Genomic DNA, 20064 nt, shown 5'->3' on the forward strand with positions numbered 1-20064 from the left:
CCCCTATAAAACAATCTCTCTGTGCTCCATTTTCTCTGTGGGCAAATCTCTTTGCTTTGGGGAATAAATAATTCTTTTTTCACAGCTGCCTGGATCTCATTTTTATGTATTCTTGCGCAACCCCTGCTCAAGTTGGAACCCCAAATTCTTCTTTTGACAGAACTTTGTACACAGCCACTTACTTGATCTTGGAGCTCTTCAAGGCGTTTCGCTTGTTCTTTTTCAGAGCTTTCATCAGATGAGATGTTAGAGCTGCTATCACTTGATACAGAAGTGGGACTCCTTGTTGTGGAATGCAGCAGAGGTCTACCAGTAAGTGGTTCATCTGGAATTCTGGCAAACATCATCTCAAATACATCCTTCACAGAAGAAAGGTAGCTAGATTTAAAAACCTTCTCCATGACCAAGGGCTTCTGCAGTCTAGGACTTTTAACCCAAAGTGCTATGTTGCACGAGCAACAAAAAATAAGCAAAATCCAGAGGTGGCCCCTGACACACAATAAAGAATGGAGGACATATAGATCAGGGGTGGGTTCCTGCCAGTTCTAACCTCTTCTATAGAAGAGGTTCCACAAATCTACAGTGCCGTTTAGAACCATTTCCAGCTCCCTCCCCCCGCCGCCCATCCGCACATCATCAAGATGAAGAGATGAAGAGCGAGAGGAGGAATTCTGGGAGTTGAAGTCCACAAGTCTAAAAGCTGTCAAGTTTGAACACCCCTGGGGGTTTTTTTCTAAAGGGTTAGGGGTGCAAGGGTCTTGTAACTTGACAGCTTTAAGACTTGCGTGCTTCAAATGTCAGTGTTTCTGAGCCAACATTTTGGTTGCTATGCAAGAGTGTTGTTAAGTGAGTTTTACCACATTTTACAAGTTGGCCATGCCCACCCAGTCACATGGCTGGCAGGCCACTCCCACGAAGCAGTCCACACCTACAGAAGAGGTTCTAAAAAAATTTGAAACCCACCACTTATATAGATGTGCTATAAGTAGCTAGAGAAGAGATATGTATGTGTACTAAGTAGCTTGCCCTTCATTCACAAGCTGACCTACCCACTCTTGCATCATAACCAGTATAGAAGTTCAATTTAATTGCCAGTTGGGCAGGTTCATATAAATGGAACTCAAGAGGGCAACTTAATATTTATTTCAGGCAACAATTCCCAGCTATATACTATCTTGTACAACAACACTTACTGTAATTTCACTGGGATCCCAGAAATGTATTACTTTTCCCCATAACTCACCTGAAGTTTTCTTGCCATCGACACTATTTCATGATCTGGAGAATGGTATCTATAGTAATTCATAAACATTAGCCTGATATCAGCAGCAAATTCTTGTGTGTCTTTATATTCACAATTGTCCAGTTTGTTCTGTGAAAAATAGAAGAATTCTTTCAGTCAGGTATCTTATAGCAATAGAGAGATATCAGCGCTCTGAATGAGAAGGTTGAGTAAGCAAAATCACACAAAGTGTCAAGCTTTATGGTCACCAGGGTTAACATATTCTGTAGCCTCCCATTTACAACACATCTTATGTTCCCAAACATAGAATAAATATATTTAATTTCACTTTCCAAGAGACAGTATTTCTCAATAGGCTTCTCAATTTGATATCCACACCACTATTGCAGCAACAGCTGGAAACACCTTTGGACTACCTATTCCATATCGTCTTATATCTTGCTTTTCTACTATTTTTTAAAAATTCATCTTTTATCAGACCTTCACTTTCGCTGGATCTGTACCAAGCCTTTGGTTTCTGCACCAGTACTATACTACCATATTTTGTTTTAGTTTATACAAAGACAATGCACGGAATAACTACAATGGCATCACCTCTTACACGACAATACTTTGATCCAAATCAGGTTGAGACATTCTTTCAGTCTCACAAATTTCACTGGATGCCAGATAGTACAGAAAATGACAGATTGGTGCTAATGCAGAAAAGTAATGGCTATCCGACTATTACCTGACACACTGATTTTAAAATGACATAATATACAGGTGATCCTTTACTTATGGCAGTATTGGAGTCCAGAATTACATTTGTAAGTTGTGCTGTTTGTGGTTGTACTCAAGTTTATAATGTGACCAAAGGATGATGCAAATGACTGTAAATACAGGCTGGTTGCCAAGCAACCAAAATGTGATCACATGACTGCCAAGGAGGATCGCCACTGGAATTTTGAATCTTGATTGTAAATACCTCTTTTGGTTCTATCATAAGTTTGACTGGTCTCTAAGCAACTGGTTGTAAGCTGAGGACCACCTGTATAGAGCAATCAATTCCATTTATGATGCCAAACTCCGCTTACCTTAATTGTTCCAAGATCCATAGGACATTTAATAATATTGAGATATTCTTCGGGGTCCGAGGCAGCGCTCTCTATTGGCTTGTAAAATGGCCAAGCATAGGCAGCATGCTGGTTTGACATCAATTCTATAAGAATTTCATTACAGTATTCCAGTGGTTCTATTAGCTGTATATTTTCTGTGGGTTCAATTGGCTGCCACGAATCTGATAAGGCTTCTTCGGACAGGAACTCTTCTCCAGTGGAGATCTTGGTTATTTTGGGTTCAAGGAGCACTGGAGAAGATTCGCTGCTTGCAGTGAGAGTTGCTGTAGTGGTATCAGCTTTCCGTTTTACACCCTTTTCATTACAGGAACATGGCTTATTAAAGAGAGAATTATACATTTAAAATCTGCTTTAAGATCCTTGGACTAAGACAGTCAAAATTTTATTATAATAGGTAGCTTTTTAAAAAATCCTCCTCTTCCCCAGATCAGTGGTGGCTTCCTACCGGTTTGGACTGGTTCGGCCAAACCAGTAGTGGTTTGGTGGCCTGGGTCGCTGGAACCGGCAGCGACCCAGGCCTGCCACGCCCCCGAACCAGTTCCCCAGGAGCCACCGTATGCGCCGCCATAGGCGCCACCATCTTGTTTTTTCAGTTCTGCACATGCGCAGAACAATTTTAACAGCACTGCACATGCACACCCATTGCGCATCAAGCATGCATGCGTATGCAGTGCGCACATGAGGGAACCGGCAATAGTGCTTGCCGGAACCCACCCCTGCCCCAGATGCTATAAGAAACTTACTAATACTTTAGTTGAAGCCATTCATTATTTTTGGTCAAAATAAAATTAAAAAAATATTTTTTTCAAGTATGTAAAAAACACTTTTTTCAAAATGTTCAGATTTAAAGACTGTTCTTTGGCCTAAACACTGTTGTGTACCATTGTTTCAGAGAGTGAGAGGGTAGGGGGAAAGAGACAAAATGAGCATATGAATGGATATAACATTTCCTCATTGTATACTATTTTAATATTTACATTTTTACAGTCTGATCCTACTAGACATATACCTCTTTTGCCTCTAAAAGACCAGCTACTTCGAGCAATAAGTGCTTATCTAAAACAGTCTTCCTCAAGGTGATGCCCCTCTAGATCAGGCATGTCCAACTCACAGTCTACAGGCTATATGCGACCCTTGGCAGCTAATAATGTGGCCCCCCAAGATAATTTTAAAAATGAAAATAAAAGAAGCTTCTTATTTACATACATTAACTGCCAGTACATAATATATGTTGTATGCAGCACAAAATGATTTCTCTTTCCTTAATGAGGCTCAAGCAAGGCAAAGGTTTGGATAATCATGCGTGTGTGTGTGTGTGTGTGTGTGTGTGTGTGTATGTATGTATGTATGTATGTATGTATGTATGTATGTATGTATGTATGTATTGAGTTACAACCCCTGGTATGTCCAAATATGGGAGGAAGCATACTGCTTCCTTTTTCTGTCTATTGGCTCATCACAAGAGACCATCCAGACAGAAAGCTATTATTTTTAATGTTGCCTTTGTTATTTGTGTTGCATTTGTGCTGATAAATAAATAAAGGGAGACTAGTATGGATCTATTTCAAGCTATTTAGCTCTCATCAGCTAGCCATACCCTTACTGGGATTTGAACCTGGGCATATTTGGGCATACCAGGGGTTGTAACATACATACATACATACATACATACATACATACATACATACATATATATGCTGGTCTTATTGTATTCGGGTCTCTTCCCGTGTTAAGATTGAGATTGTCTTGGCAACGTTTCAGCAAGGTCTCACTCGCCATCTTCAGGCTGGGTTTTATATATATATATAATCTTACTTTGATAACTGCTTCAGATGTTGGTGTGACACTCGAAGAAGGAGAAGGCTGTGCGGTGTGCAGTTGTGGGTTTACTGCTTTCATTTGGAACTGCTTGATTTTTCTGAATTTTTTTGTCTGCTGAATTTGTGATTTTTTGGCATCATATTGCTCAGCAGCTAATAAAACAAAGTGATAGGGTATTAGTAATGGGCTCCTGGTAGCATTCACACATAAAGAGGCTAGACTCTCCATTCTGATCCCCCCCTCCCCCCGCTTTCATAGCCCACAAGACTATACTATCTTATATAATAACTAAAATGTAAACTATAGCATTTATATATAACCACAGCTATCTGTTTTACTTTAGCATGAAACAAGAGAAAACCCGAGTGCTATAGACTCCAATAGGAATACAACTGTGGATATTTAATATTTATATGACTGAAAAAAGAAACATCATTTGGGTCATTGGTTCCTAAATGATGATGTTTCTACAAACAGGATATTACCGTAGTATCTAAAGAATGGCACATTAATAGAAGATAATTATCATGGCTAATTTGAATGCAGATGATTATCTAATAAGTACCAAAGATGTAGCTATATGTTACAAAATGTTAGCAACTAGGGTATGATGTGCAGCTTTACTATGCATGATATCTGGAAATGGGAGAAACCTATGAGAAAGAATTATCGGAATGAGCTAGCAATTGAGGCTCTAATGCCAAAAAACCTTTAATACCAATAAATAAATCAGACTTTGGATAAAAATAATCTGGTCTCTCTTTAAGAGTTTAGTGTGTAAGGAAGAAGAGAGAAAGAAAAACCAGTTTGACAGAAAGAGAAGAAGAAAGTACCGGTAGTAACCAGTGGTGGGTTTCAAATTTTTTTAGAACCTCTTCTGTAAATGTGGCCGCCTTTGTGGGAGTGGCTTGCCAGCCATGTGACCAGGTGGGAGTGGCTTGCCGGCCATGTGACCGTGTGGGAGTGGCTTGGCAGCCACATGACTGGGTGGGCTTGGCCAACTTGTAAAATGTGGTGAAACTCACTTAACAACGCTCTTCCTTAGCAACCAAAATGTTAGCTCAGGAACTCTGGCATTTGAAGCATGCAAGTCTGAAAGCTGTCAAGTTACAAGACCCTTGAACCCCTAACCCTTTAGAAAAAAACCCCCAGGGGTGTTCAAACTTGACAGCTTTAAGACTTTAAAGTTTAGATAGGACTCTTAGAGGCGGGCGGGGCGATTGGTGAGCCAGCCAATCAGTGAGCGGTGGGCAGGGCAAGAGTGGTTTGGTGGGGGGGGGAAGGAAGCTGGAACCGGTTCTAAACGGCACTGTAGATTTGTGGAACCTCTTTTATAGAAGGTTAGAACTGGCAGGAACCCACCCCTGGTAGTAACCCTAGAATATGTGGAAAACATGGTCTGCTCGATTATTACTGTACAGAATTATGCTCAAGTGATGGAACCAATCCATTTTTTAATCTTAATCCTGTTTAATAACAAAATAATTTAGAGACGTTCTTACAAAAGACACCATTGTATTTTCAAATGTAAATATTACAGGATCAATGTTTAATTTTTATTTATAAGCAGGTGGGCTTAAAAGTACAATACATTTCACTGCTCTTCCCTCCATAGGTATATGGTTGCCCACCTCAATTTCCTGAACTATTCGAGAATTTCAACTTTAAAAGTGCAGTATTCAGTAATTCAGCAAAAACCGCTAAGACCAAATACCAAACTGTCTACAGTCACCATATACTCCCCCCCCCAAACAACTGCATTTTGAGAGGCTTCTGCCCAGCTATTGAGATTTTAGAAAAACACTTTAGCAAGCCATATAATCTGTTTAGAAATATCAAGTCAAGCATTTCTTACCGTCTGTGCTTCCTTCCCCCTTTTTCCCTTTACTGGTCACCACTATTTTCTCATCTGGGGGCATCTGAGCAACTTTCTGCAGAAATACTTTTTCGAGTTCTTGGGCCATGAAAACAATGTCATCACCAGGCTGCAAGATAATGTTGGAGCCTATTACTGTCCAAGGTAAAATTGCTCATAAAGCTGCTAGATCTTACCACTATATTACTCAGGGTATAGAAGCCCTCAATTCTCTGAATGTGTAAGAAAATATTCTTTTATACTAAAAGTTGAAATTTTTTAGAAGTCACTCGGGATTATAAGTATTTTTTAGAGGGAGGTTTTATTTACACGTTTGAACTTAAGAATCACTGACACCAGTCTAACTTCTCATCAAAACAGTAAGATCATCCCAATCCATACACTGATATGATTGACAGAAATTGGTGGAAAGAGGTAAAAGAGACAGTTTGAGACAAATCATTAGGCAATCTTATGTAGCTTCTGCAAATGCATTTTTCAGGCAAAATGCACATGTTTGCTTGGTGAATAGGAATTGATTAAACAGGCTGCTAGAAAAAGAAAACAAGAAATAAAGAATCAATAAAAGAAATAAAATAGTTAATAGTCAAGTGGAAAACTATCTAGGAAAAAGGAAAGGGCCTCTTTATCACTTCCATTTTCACCAATTCATAATGGCAACAAGTGGTGTTGAAGAAGCCCAAATACAGGTACCTTATTTCCCTGAAAATAATCCCTCCCCGAAAATATTGCAACACAGCAGCAGTCATGAGGTGACCACGCTCGCTGCCTCCTGCACCTCAAAAATAATAAGACCTCCCCGAAAAAAGGCCTAGTGCTTATTTCAACGGGCAAAAGAAAATAAGACCCTATCTTATCTTGGGGGAAACATGGTAGTCCTCATTTAGCAACCACAATTGGGCCTGGCAGCTCATTTGTTAAATGAAGTAGTCACTAAATGAAACTATGACTGTGCTTATTGTCTTACTTCAGCTTTCCTTTGTTTTACAGATGTACAAAGGCTGTAAATAATGATTAACTGTATCCCAACCAAACGTTTGTCACAAATATTTATATTTATAGATATGGTCATCCATTGTAGATACCTTATTGTATAAATAGCAGTTTGCAAACATTGTCTTGAAGTTATCAATACATTCTGCAGCACATGTGTAGTATTGATGTTCCAGACGTTTCTGAATTGTGGTCAAGTCCATGGGCTCTTTTACAATATTATAATAATCCTGTATGTTTTAAAAAGAAATAAGAAACAGAGGAAAAACAACAACACATGAGGATTGTAGATTTAAAGAGCATAGTTTGTAAGTCCAAGACTTACATACGTGACATGAATATGGGGAGATTGAGAAGGATTTCTCATGTGAACAATGTCGCTGCCTGCAATAATTTTTAACATAAAACAATAAATCAACTAAAGTCCTACTGAAACCCAAATCATTAGTAAATACAAGTAACCACTCTCAAAACAAGCTAATGGCGAACAGTCATATAGGGGCTAAGAGAACAGCAATTTACCAATATCCAGTAAGATAAAAGTAATGTTTGAACCAGAGAATTTCATTTGTCTCTTTTCCCAGTTTTAATTTTTTTTTTTTTAGATTTTTAAAATCTTTTTAAAATTTCAAATAGTTGTTACATGATCCGTCATAAGTCAAAGATGATCTGTACTTGAATTCCACCAAAAGGTAATTTCCCAATAAGCAGCAGTGTGTGCACAAAAGATTCTCAAACTGTAATCATGGCCAGCTCATACATCATTTGTGATCAAACAGCAAAGGAACAGCGTCACTATGTTTCTGTGACCTTCAGGAGTCTCATTTTAATGATGCTTAAGTGTATCCTGAGTTTTGGAAAATTACAGATTTCTAGGGATTATTAGTGTAGAACAGGGTGTCAAACTCGATTTCATTGAGGGCTGCATCAGGGATGTGTTTGACCTTGGAGAGCCGGGGTGGTGGTGACCGGAGTGGGACGTAGGCATGATGGGCGTTTGACACAGGCTCAAGATGTACTTTTTCCCCTTCTTTCTTTCCACAGTTCTTTACTATAACCATTTTCCTATCTCTTCTACCAGCTATTACTGACAAACATTTATTACTTATTCTTCATATTCCACTAAACGTTTTGTTTCTAAAATTATACCTCTTTGTTTAATAGTAAACTGCTTTTCTAGGCAGAAAAGCTATTTATACTATTGTATTTTTATTATTCAACCAATAATCAAAATATAATAGCATAAATAACATGATACTACAAGATCTAACAGCAGAGGCAAATTTCCCAGGATAGTAAATAGAAATTGCTATCAATTATAAATACAGAATAGAATACAGAAGAGAATACAGAATATAAAATACAGAATAGATTGTTGATTATAGATTAAATGGACCTACTGTATGTAAAATCTGGCATTAAACTGTAGTATTAACATAGGATGTTGCTTGTTTTCTATCCAGATCAGGCATTTACTTGAGGCCACATAATTGTAATCCAGTCCAAGCCAGAACTCCTGCATTACTCTGCCGGCTGAAAACGGGCTGTGCGGAGGCCCCAGGTAGCCCATTTTCACCCTCCATGGTGTCCTGCAGCACTCTGCCAGCCAAAAACAGGCCGGTCCTTTGATATTTCCAGACCAGCCCTGAGGACCAGATCTAAGTATCCCGGGAGCTGGATCCGGCCCGCGGGCCTTGAGTTTGACACCCCTGGTGTAGAAGGTAGACAGTAGGTAGAGAAGTAGTTTTTAAAAAAACATTTTCTATTGTTCCTTTAAGTCTTCTTAAAGGCCCATAGACAAAAAAATCTGTCACGGTGGACAAGTCAAGGTTGATGGTGTAATAGTTTTATATGCAAAACAAAAAATCATTTTAAGTGTCTGTCTGAGAAATACAAACAGGCAGAACAGGCCCAGTGGTAGCTTCCAACCCTAAATTGTTATATTAAGCTCAAATGACAGTTTCTCTAGAGGTCCAACACCAGATATGCAAGGTGGCAGTCACTTTGAGAGCACATTTTGGATAAACTGACAAGTTGAGTTTGTCGGAAATCAAAAATGGACATGTGTCTGAGGGATTTAGACTTTACTGGGGGGGGGGGGACCCAAAGCCCTAGAAAGACTTGTAAAGGCCAAATGATCCAGATGTATTATGGCACAGCTAAGAACAGACAAGAGATGAAGGCCTGAATATAGATGAACTTCAGAACCAGTTATTAGTAGGAGGGGTGACCTATCCGTATAGATCAGGGGTGTCCAAACTTGGGAACTTTAAGGCTTGTGGACTTCAACTCCCAGAATTCTGGGAGTTGAAGTCCACAAGCCTTAAAGTTCCCAAGTTTGGACACCCCTGGTATAGATGAACTAAGGGACTGGCACATTATATAGGGCAACACATTTTAAGAAAGAAAATTAAAAATTACATGTATGGACTGAGGAGTACTAATTACATGACTCACACCTAGGGTGCTGATTTATGGTAACTAGTCTAAGCCATTACTAATTTCAATGCAGCATAAAGCCTGTAAAGAAGAAGGAGATGCTTTATTGATGACTAGCTGATAACCCGGCGTTGCCTAGGTATTTATTTAGAGGGGGAAACTGTCCAGACCAAACGTAATTTCTAATGTTGGATTTTTCCCCTTACTAGAGGGAGCTCCCTTGTGGAGTACTGTGAAGCCATTACCATGGCAACTCCACTGTGCTGTACAGTAGAGGCCATTTTACGGCAGTACACTAGAATCCATTTTAAGGTACAACAGGCTGTATCTTAACAGAACACACACCCAGAAGAGTTTTAGAGGTGTCTTACCCCCACAATATTTTTTTCCAGAGAGTAAGTCATCTGTGTACCATGTTTGGCTGAAATTGCTCAAGGCATTCCAGAGTTATGCTGGTACACACACACACACACACACACACACACACACACACACAGCCATTTTTAAATATATAGATTGGGAGGAACATTATATTAAGATGCCTTTCTTCAGATCATGTTTGGCTCCACCTGTGATTGCTAGGCATACATATCCTATTTGGATGGCCCTATTGTTAGCTGCCAACAGCCTATTTGAATGATCCACCACAAGAGCTTAATGGATCTCACTGCTTTCAAAAAGGGTTTAGAGAAATCACCAGCTCTCTTGGCAGAAAGCTCTATTCAGTGCTTGGTGAACTAGCAATAGGAGGTGAACTAAGTACTGAACATTGTTGGCTCCAAGAGGCCTCTTTTTAGGGGAAGATCCCACATTTTGCCTCAGTTTACTGAAGCCATCCCGGAAATAAAATACCAAAAATGACACCTGAAGCACTGGTGGAGAAAGACAAGAAGCTAATCTTATTGAGCACGGTAGGTATCCGTGTTGGAATTATGGTGTGGCAATAAGGAGACAGATTGTATCTACCTCTCCTTCCCTATTGTGTTGGAGAGCTATCCATCCAATAGCATTGTTTGGCGTTAGCAACTCATTATTGGGAAGGAGAAAGATTTGAGATCTCTTACCTGACCCCTGTAGATGATAGTAAAAGCAAATAAAATGAAATAAACTACCGTATTTTTGGAGTATAAGACGCACCTTTTTCTCCCCCAAAAGAGGGTGAAAATCTGGATGTGTCTTATACATTGAATACAGCATTTTTGGCCTCCCAAAACCCTTCCCCCTTTGCAGAAATGGCCATGCATAGCCTTTAGGAGGCTTCCAGAGTGCTCCTGGGAACTGGGGAGGGCAGAAATGAGAGAAAAAATGGGCAGTTTTCTGCTCGTTGTTGCCCCCTCCCAGCCCCCAGGAGCACTCTATAAGCCTGGGCTATAGAATGCATGCCCTTTTTTGACATAAATGGGCCCATTCTTGTGAAAACAGGCCATTTTCTGTTTGTTTTTGTTCCCCCCCAACCCCCAGGAGCACTCTACAAGCCTCCTAAAGGCTATGCATGCCCTTTTTTTGACAAAAAATGGGCCTGTTTTCACAAAAATTGGGTTGTTTTGGGGAGATCTGCAGAGTGCAAAAACTTTTTTAAAAATTTGCCTCTTCAAAATCTTGGCGCGTCTTATACTCCGGTGCGTCTTATACTCTGAACTGTTAAACTTATGTTGCTTGGCACTCAGTGACCAATTTGCACAGCATTTTGCTGACAAAATTACTCAGACTCACTATAGCCCCCTTAATCTCAGCATATAGACAAACTCAACGATAGTTTCAACTGGGAAACTGAGAATCCTAGATCAAGCTAAATCCAAAAAGCAAAACAAACAAAACAGAAAGACCCCAAACCCCTACAGCATTCTGGGAAGTTTGGCACTCAGCTATGCCAGCCACACAGAGATAAACCACATTTATACAGTATTCAAAAAAGACAATTTAAAAAGCTAAGAAGAAAACAAAAAGATCAGGACACATCCCATCCAGCAAATCTACAATCAGTTGAACAGGGATTAATATCAGACTAACAACCAAACAGAAAACAATGTCCTAATCAAGAAACTACCAAGGAGACAAACATTCAAACATATAATGAAACAAAAAATAATACTCTAATCAAAAGACTACCAAGGAGAAAACCATACCCCCATCAATACTGCAGGCCAAGCTATAAACAGAGAACAAACCCCATACCCACTAGCACTGATATTACCTAATTGGCTATATCTGCAAGCAAACAACCAAGCTCAGATTGTACCAAGGCCTCCACAGTTCAATGCTGCCCTACAGATATTGTCTTCTACTGATACTGAAGGGACGTAGTAATAGGGACATAGTAATAAGAATTAGTCTAATCTCTACTATTTTGCTTCTGTTAAGAATTAGTTTAACTCCTGCTATCTCTCTTCTGTTCCTTGCTTCCCCGCTGACACTAGACACAACCTGGGACAATAGATAAGGAGGACAGAACAAAGAACTACTCAGGAACATCCTGCTCAATAAATAACAAGGGCAGAACAAGGAGCTGCCCAGGGTTGAGTCCAAATAGATAAGGAGAGCACGAACACACAAGGCTACAAGGGATGCTGTATAGATAAGAAAGGCATGGACAAAGAATGCTCTATAGATAAAAAAGGGCATGAGCAAGACGTTGGCCAGGGTTGGATAACTAACTTTTGTCTCTGATTGGCTACATGAACGTATAAGATGTTCACCACACTCTTCCCAGGTGTGGCCTTTCCTTGCATCCTTGCTGCTTGTATGCTGTGGAGCACCCAGCTATTTTCTTTGGCCAAAATAAAAGCTGTTACTTTCCCCAAGCCTCTGCTTAAATCTCTTTTTGGCCCTTGATGACTTGAGTACTTTTTGGACCTCACAGTACCTTTGTATAGTAAGTAAGTAAGTAAATCTTTAATACGGTCAAAGACCAGCAATACACATTAGTTTTTACAATATGTTAAAAAGTCGTGACATTAAGATATAATTAAAAAGTATTGACGTTAAAAGTGGAAAATATGTTCTCAGATTGTTCGGGTCACGTCACTCCCTGGTTTACCTGGGTGCAACGCTGTTAAGTATAGGAGTAAATAAAATGGTCCAAAGATTGTTAGAGATATGTCCAGATAATTGGTACAAGATGACAACTATACTTCTGTAGCCAATTTTTTTCTTATGGACATTGCAGCAGCACAGAACTTTGCCACTGCATACGTGGTAACCGGGTTAGTGTCCTGGAGGAAAAAGCCTAGATATAAATTGTCTGCCCTCCCTGGCTTCAGCTGGTCCAGAATGTGGCCACGCGGGTTATCATGGGGGTGCCTAGGTACCTAAGTACTCCCATGTTACACCCCTTTTAGGCGGCCTGCACTGGTTGCCGGTTGTTTTCCAGGTGCGATTCAAGGTATTAATTATGACCTTTAAAGCGCTCCATGGCTTAGGCCCAGGGTACTTGCGAGACCACCTACTGCCTCCAGTAGCCTCCCACCGTCCAGTACGATCCCACAGAGTTGGCCTCCTCAGGGTGCCGTCGGCCAGACAGTGTCGGCTGGTGACCCCCAGGGGGAGAGACTTCTCTGTGGGAGCGCCTTCCCTCTGGAATGAGCTGCCCCCGGAGCTTCGCATAATCCCTGACCTCCAGTCCTTCCGACACGCCCTAAAAAGTTGGCTTTTCCAGCAAGCCGGCCTGGCCTGTTAATTTTATCTAATTTTTAAAATGTTATTGTCATGTTAATTGGGTTTGGTTTTTTTGGATATTTATCTAATTTCCTTTTAACTTTTGTGATATGTGTTTTTTAATGTTGTATGCCGCCCTGAGTCCTTTGGGAGAAGGGCGGCATATAAATCCAATCAAACAAAACAAACAAACAAACAAACAAACCTGGCAATCTCTCCAATAAGGGGAGAATATGTGCAGACCTACAAGCTCTGTATAGCTCGCAGTGTAATAGAACATGTGAATTATCTTCCACTTCTCCTTTACCACATATACAAACCCGTTCTGCTATAGGTGTTCTCTCATACCTGCCCAGTACCTTTGTATACATTCCTACTTTTTCATACAAAATAAATGAAATTTTTAAAAGGAGATTTAGGTCATATACAAGAGAGTTCAATTTGATTGGATTGCAGATAGTCAAAGAATAAAAGAAAACTACATCTGGTTGAATGCCACATACTTTTAGTAGGGTTTTGTTTGTGCTTCTCATATCCATGAGAATTTTATACTAGAATTCTCTTAGTAACAAGTTTTAAAAGTGGTATTGTTTGATGACACATTGTAAAATTATATTAGAAATAGCTCTATGTTTTTTACACTCAAAAGTGGGACCTGTAGCTCTCAGATGATGCTGAACTATAATTCCCAGCATCCTTCACTATTGGCTATACAGTACTGCTGGGTGCCATAGTTCAGAAACATTTGGAAAAAGACAGACTTCCATCTCTGTCTTATGTAATTGTATAGCAATTACTTCAGTATGCTTCAAAATCCAGCAGTTAAATGCTGTAATACTAAGTAGGTTATGTCTTGAGAGAGAATGGGGTATCTGCCTCAACCATTACAATGTTGGGGGAAAGCAGCTAAAGATATAAGATAACACGTGGCCTGTGCTGCATTGCATCTCTTTAGCAAATGATTACCCTTGACAGGTAAGGAAATCTTTGTCATTCAGCCTGAAGTAAAATAGACTTTCTGTTTGCTGAAGTCCTACATTGGAAGATGGTGGAAGATTCTATTCAGATTGGCTTGGCTTGACCATGTGCATTGTGCAGCATATACAGCAATATATTTATATTTACTAATTTATACAGTTATACACCACTTCCTGCTGTTGTTACAAGTCTCAACCTTGTTTTTATCTGTCATTATTTTTAAAAGAAGCATTATATTAGCTTTCATTTTTGCTTGGAGAATTTTCCATAGATGAGACCAGTGTGCTTGTATTACCAAAATTTCTTAACAATTAACTTTACATGAAACTACATTGCTTTTCTGTACACACAGACACAAATTACTGGAAATTCTTACTGGAAGTTTTAGGCCTTCAGCATCTACAGGTTGATGAAATGGCCAAGAAAAGTTGTGCCTCCACATTGCTTTCATGACCGCTCTCTGTAAATATTGAAGCTGATTGGTTAAGCAACCTGTTCCTTCAATATTGATGTAATTTGGAGGAGGAGGATTGACAATTGTCACATGCTGTGGATTTGAAGCAGCCATCTTTATTCCTGATGACTTTCTGATGTCAAACAGATCTGCTTCCTCCATCTCCTTCAGACAATCTGTAAAGAAAAAGATTTTCAAAAGGCCAGTTGATTCATTTGTCTCTATCTCACTGATTTATTAGTTAGGCCACACAACAAGGATATATAACATTTATCTATGACCCATTGTTGTCTCTGTCAAACATGTTGGTTCAGAGAACACAGTAAATCCTAATATGTTTCAATTTTTACCTAGTATATAGTGTGAATGTAATGATAGTTTCAAATAAGAGCTTATATTTCAGCATAATGTTTGTTATCAAGCCATTTGGCTTATTCAACAGACAGTAGGATTTAATGGGATGCATGAATTTAGCCATTGATATTGAAATGGTACTAAAACCTGCTTACCAGACAGACTTAAACCGGAGGTATATTACTGAGGATGCATATATTTTAGGAACTTTTCAATATCATTTTGAAAAACTTCTTTAACCTTAAGGAAGCCAGGAAAAAACACTGACAGACCTTTGTATTACATCTTTGCATAAAACATGCTTGGAATATTAACGTAGCAGATGACCAGATTGATCCAGAGGGAGGGGTCAAATGCATCATCAGTCATGGGTCCCGTCATGCCCACAAGAGATCTAAGTCTTTTTGTATTCCAAATTGAATCCCTTCTACCCTTAACTACTGTCCATTTCCGTTGACAGTTAGTAGTTCAGATTCTTGTACAGAGCTTACGCTTGCTATAAATCTTTATGCTTATTTGAAGTGCCTGAATCTCCTGATTTCCCCAGGGCTTGACATTTATTAATGGATGAATAATCTCTTAAACAAAGAGCAAGCATCTTGTTGGATATGCAAGAACTCCAGGATATGAAGGCTTCTGAGCAGCTGAATGTACCTACTGGACAGGAAATACTCTGTATGGATCTAAATTACTTTTATTGTAATACTTCAGGGGTTATACCATGAGCTATTTTCCATGGTGTGGAATACATAGTTTATGTAGGCATCCTTGCTAATTTGAAATAGATTTGTCATTCTTCTGAGTCTCCCAACTGTCCTCTCAACTGCCATAGAATTTTCTATGCTAGGAAGACTGATCAAACTATGTATCTGCTCTACCTGGAGAGATTTCTCTGCCATCCAGCTAAAATTCATTATATCATGCGCATTGCAAAATATATTTACTGCTTCCTAGCTTTTGGTTAACATTAAGTGCAGATCTTCTAAAATGTTTTGATATTCATTCTTTGTTTTAAAGAGTTCCAAAAGAATATCTTCACATTGGAGAAAATGGGCATTGAAGGGGCAGATATAGTTCGATATAGAAAAATATGTGATACACAGGTCGCAAAATAATTCAGAATTTCCGCATGCGTATAAATAGGCATTGATCTTGTAGTAATTAATTAAGAAATGGTCCTTGGAGTTGTATGAGGTACAGCTCAGTAAAAATGTTATTGAGATAGCAATGTATACACATCTAATCAATAAAATATTTTGCAGATTATATGGATAAGTTAGATGCTGTATTTGGGGATCTTTAAGAAAACAATCAAAAGCACTTTCCAATATTATAATTATCTTTATATAACTCTGTGATTCAGTTCTGGTCATATGTCATAATAAGGGTAATGTTATATTGGAAGAGTTCTCAAATCTGGAACGAAAATATGTAGAGGGCTAGAACAAAATCATGTCATGAAAGGTTACAGTTTAGGCCTTTTTACTTTTGCTTAGAAAAAAGGATGGAGAGATATATGTGATAGAAGATATGTTGGGGGAAAAATGAAAAAGGATTTTTAAAAATACATTTAATGAGTCATGAATATAGTAAAGTTTAGCTGATCATGGCTGATCTCAAGAAAAAGCAAATCAGAACCAAAATGAAAGAAGGCAAACCACTTTTATATGATTGCTAAGAAAGCAATGGGAATGTTTCCAGAACAGTCTTTAAGAATTGATCTCAACTTGAGGAATTTTCATCTTTTCTTCAATCTTAAATTCAATGTGTGTCATTCAAGGCAGAGGAAAGTATTCTTTCAGGTTACCATTCTCAAATGATAGAGATGCCACACAAGGTAAGATTTGACTGGGGAGATGACTAAAGCCATAGGCCGAATTCATACATTTCATTAAGTAATTTGATTTAGTTCAACATATTGTGAACATATTGTGCTAACCATAACTATGGTAGGCACTCAGCTATACAATTACCTCCAAATTCTGAGGCAGAAGAACACAAATAATGGGTGCAAATTATTGATTATATATGTTGTGTAAATTTAGAGATTCCACCATTTCCAATTAGTACTAAGCCCACATAAAACCAGCTCTCAATTAGAGAGATGCATTTTCTCTGTAGTCTTATGTTGAGCCTAGCAAATGCTTATGGATCCAGTTGATGCACTATATTAGGTCATAGTTTTCTGAATAAACCATAGGTTAAAGGTTCAAACATCATAGCAAGCCAACCATTGGTTTGAGGAAAGCATGAGGTCACTCAAGGGGTGAGAACAGCATGAAGCAGCTCCCAGCTAGTATTACTCTGTATTAATGTAAGCCCAAAGTTGGTGGAGCAATAGAATTAAAAGCTACTTCAAATTTCCAACAAAATAGAGGTTTTGTCAGCTAATTAACACAATCAGCCATTCAGATATGGATTCAAAGCCTAACCTGAGCCCACATTCAGCAAGTACAAAGAAGAACCAAAGCACCAGGAGGAAAAAATTGAGCTCATAATTATGTGAGGATTAAAAGGTACTAAGAAACTTAATAGAATTAAATCAAAGCAACTGTTAATGAAGATACTAAAACACTAAGGGATATAGGTTAAACTCAAGGAAATTCTTATTTATCAGACTTTGTGTAATAAAGATAATGGCTGAGGCATGGATATTGCTTGGTTAAAAAAAAGAGAGCCTGTCATTCAAATGAAAACTATAAATGCTAAATCAATAATCAAAATGATAGTAATCCTATCTTAAAACATCCGTTCCCCTCTCCTATTTAATACCATAATGCCCTTCAGTTACAATTATTAGTGGAACATATTTAGTCAAATATAATTACCTTCTGGTTATTGGACTACAACTCCCATTAATCCTAATCGGCTTGGCCAGAAGTACTCCATCTGGGGGCTCAAAAGTCCATTGAACTTCTGAGTGCAAACAAGATTGGTCAGGTGGCATCACCTCCTGAGACAACTGTCTAATACCACTAGCGTAAACCTTTGAACAGGGTTGGCTGTTCATTGGAAAACTTGGTGACTTACAGCCCATAAATGAAATTAAAACAAATTCAAGGAGTCTCAAGTTGGAAATTTGATGAATGTTTAAAATGACTGAGTTTTTACATTATACTTAAGGAAAATATGGTTTGACTTTGGCCTAACGTATTGTAAGCCACTCAGCCAATGGCTAAAACCTAGTTTATCATGTGTAAAAAAAAATCAATATAAAAGCTCTTCTGATTAGATCTAAGACTCAGCATCCTTTGCCTATGTGTTTACAATACATTAAACTATAAAGTAGCTACCCACATTTTAGAAGTGTATTGTATGTGCAAGGTTCTCGACTTGCGACCAGTCTTAAATCCTTGACTTATGACTGGTTGCAAGTCCTCGACTTATGACTGACTCGACTTCCAGCCCGGCAACCAAAGGCTCGCGCCTATTGGTTAAGTTGCGCCTGGCTGGAAGCGGGCTTTTTACTCTGTTTCGATTGGTTGCTCTGCTTGACAGCTCCCGTATAAGTAGCTGTCAAGCAAAGCTAGGTGAAAGTTGTTTGTAGTTACCTCGTTTGCCGTTCCATTGCAATAAACGCTGTTCCTGTTACCTCAGCTAGTCTGTCGTCCATCTGTCAGTCTAGACTTCAACAGTATGAACCACCAGGGGTATTAGTTAATGGTTCCATTTACCGTGTGACAGTCCCTCCCATTAGTTTGAATAAGCCATGGATGAGCTAACTATGGATAAGTAACTTATTATTTATTTTATTATTATCCCACCTTAATTATTTTTTAATAATTTTCCCCAAAACAACAATCCTTTGAGGTGAGTTGGGCTGAGAGAAAGGGACTGGCCCAAAGTCACTCAGCTGGCTTTCATGGCTAAAGCGGGACTAGAACTCACGGTCTCCGGCTTTCTAGCCTGGTGCTTTAACCACTAGACCGAACTGGTCACGCAAAAAAAAAAAAGCTACAGTCGTTCAGTAGCCAATTGAGTATACCCCAAAACCTCATGAGGATGACCTGACAGAAACAGAATTATTCCACTCTCATTTGCCAGTATCTGCACTTAATGATATGCTGTCTTTGATGAAGCAGCATTTAAAGCCTCAAAATTGCTAATTATTGAATTCTATGAAAATCTATTCCCGTTGGAAAACTACCCAAATTGTCAGTTATTGCCAAATTTAATGATAGCAGAAGCTATGGGATATGTAAAAAATATTTGAAGGAATCATAAATCTTTTCACATTTCTTTTTAATGGATGACCTTGAGCTCTAGTGCAGTGAGAAAAGAACATGTTCTCACTAATTCCATTTCCAATGGCACTTGTTATGTTACATATCTCTATTAGGTTTCCTTTCACTTTCTAAAATCGAAATGCTGCCTTTAATTTTCTATATATTTTCCAGCAATAGTAATATTTTGAACTTAACAGAAATATACCCAGTTATGCATATATTTCACCACATATGTTATTTTTGTGGTACCCTGTAATTTTGATAACTTCCTTTTATTTTTACAATCAAAACCAAACTCGTTAAAAGGCCTCTTTTTACTAAAAAAAATGTGAGATCATTGCCAAGTCTTCTCCTCCGCCCTCAGATTCATGAATGTAGATTCTAAACAAAATATTACAAGCAGAGTAGTTTGTTATCATAAGTTCTTTTTTCTTCTAAGTGGGAAAAAGAATATGTCCATACGTATTTTATATCATCATAAATTCAACAAAACACAATGCTTTTACAAATATTAGCCCTTTCCTAAGCCAGAAATAAAAATAAATACAACTGAAAACATACTGCACAGCACCCCAAAGAATTAAAACACATCTAAACTTCATGCCTAGATTTTTTAATTATTATTTCAGTTTTTATAATACAGTCATAATTTCACAGAAGTAACATTTGTGTAAAGTTACAGCCTCATTACCTTCAGTTCATAAAAGGCACATACACCCAAAATGTTCAATGGCTAAGATATATTTTATTCTGGCTGTGTTCTTTCTTTTATCATGACTGAGTCAGAGGATGATGATGGTCAAGATAGACAGTGCTCCACCTTGAACAGGGTATTTTCCATGATCATTTACCGATGTTGGTTTAATCGTGGCAAATATTCAATATGATGCTGGCTATGTAATAGTATA

At 38.5% G+C, this 20064-nt stretch overlaps 1 protein-coding gene across 2 annotated transcripts in view; it reads right to left on the minus strand.

Moving 5' to 3' along the window:
- BRDT (bromodomain testis associated) overlaps positions 1 to 20064 on the minus strand; it is a 53713-nt gene that overhangs the window by 17393 nt on the left and 16256 nt on the right. For both annotated transcript variants that reach the window (XM_081949300.1, XM_081949299.1), the window contains exons 2-8: positions 14499 to 14752; positions 7144 to 7281; positions 6038 to 6167; positions 4177 to 4334; positions 2320 to 2676; positions 1244 to 1372; positions 183 to 359 (exon numbers count right to left, since the gene is read on the minus strand). In XM_081949300.1, the coding sequence (XP_081805426.1) occupies positions 183 to 359; positions 1244 to 1372; positions 2320 to 2676; positions 4177 to 4334; positions 6038 to 6167; positions 7144 to 7281; positions 14499 to 14738 (1329 nt within the window). In that variant the 5' untranslated portion in view covers positions 14739 to 14752. The remainder of the gene's footprint in view (positions 1 to 182; positions 360 to 1243; positions 1373 to 2319; positions 2677 to 4176; positions 4335 to 6037; positions 6168 to 7143; positions 7282 to 14498; positions 14753 to 20064) is intronic.

Source organism: Natrix helvetica (genome assembly GCF_964273705.1).
Source record: "Natrix helvetica genome assembly, chromosome: 3".
NCBI classification, from domain to species: Eukaryota; Metazoa; Chordata; class Lepidosauria; order Squamata; family Natricidae; genus Natrix; species Natrix helvetica.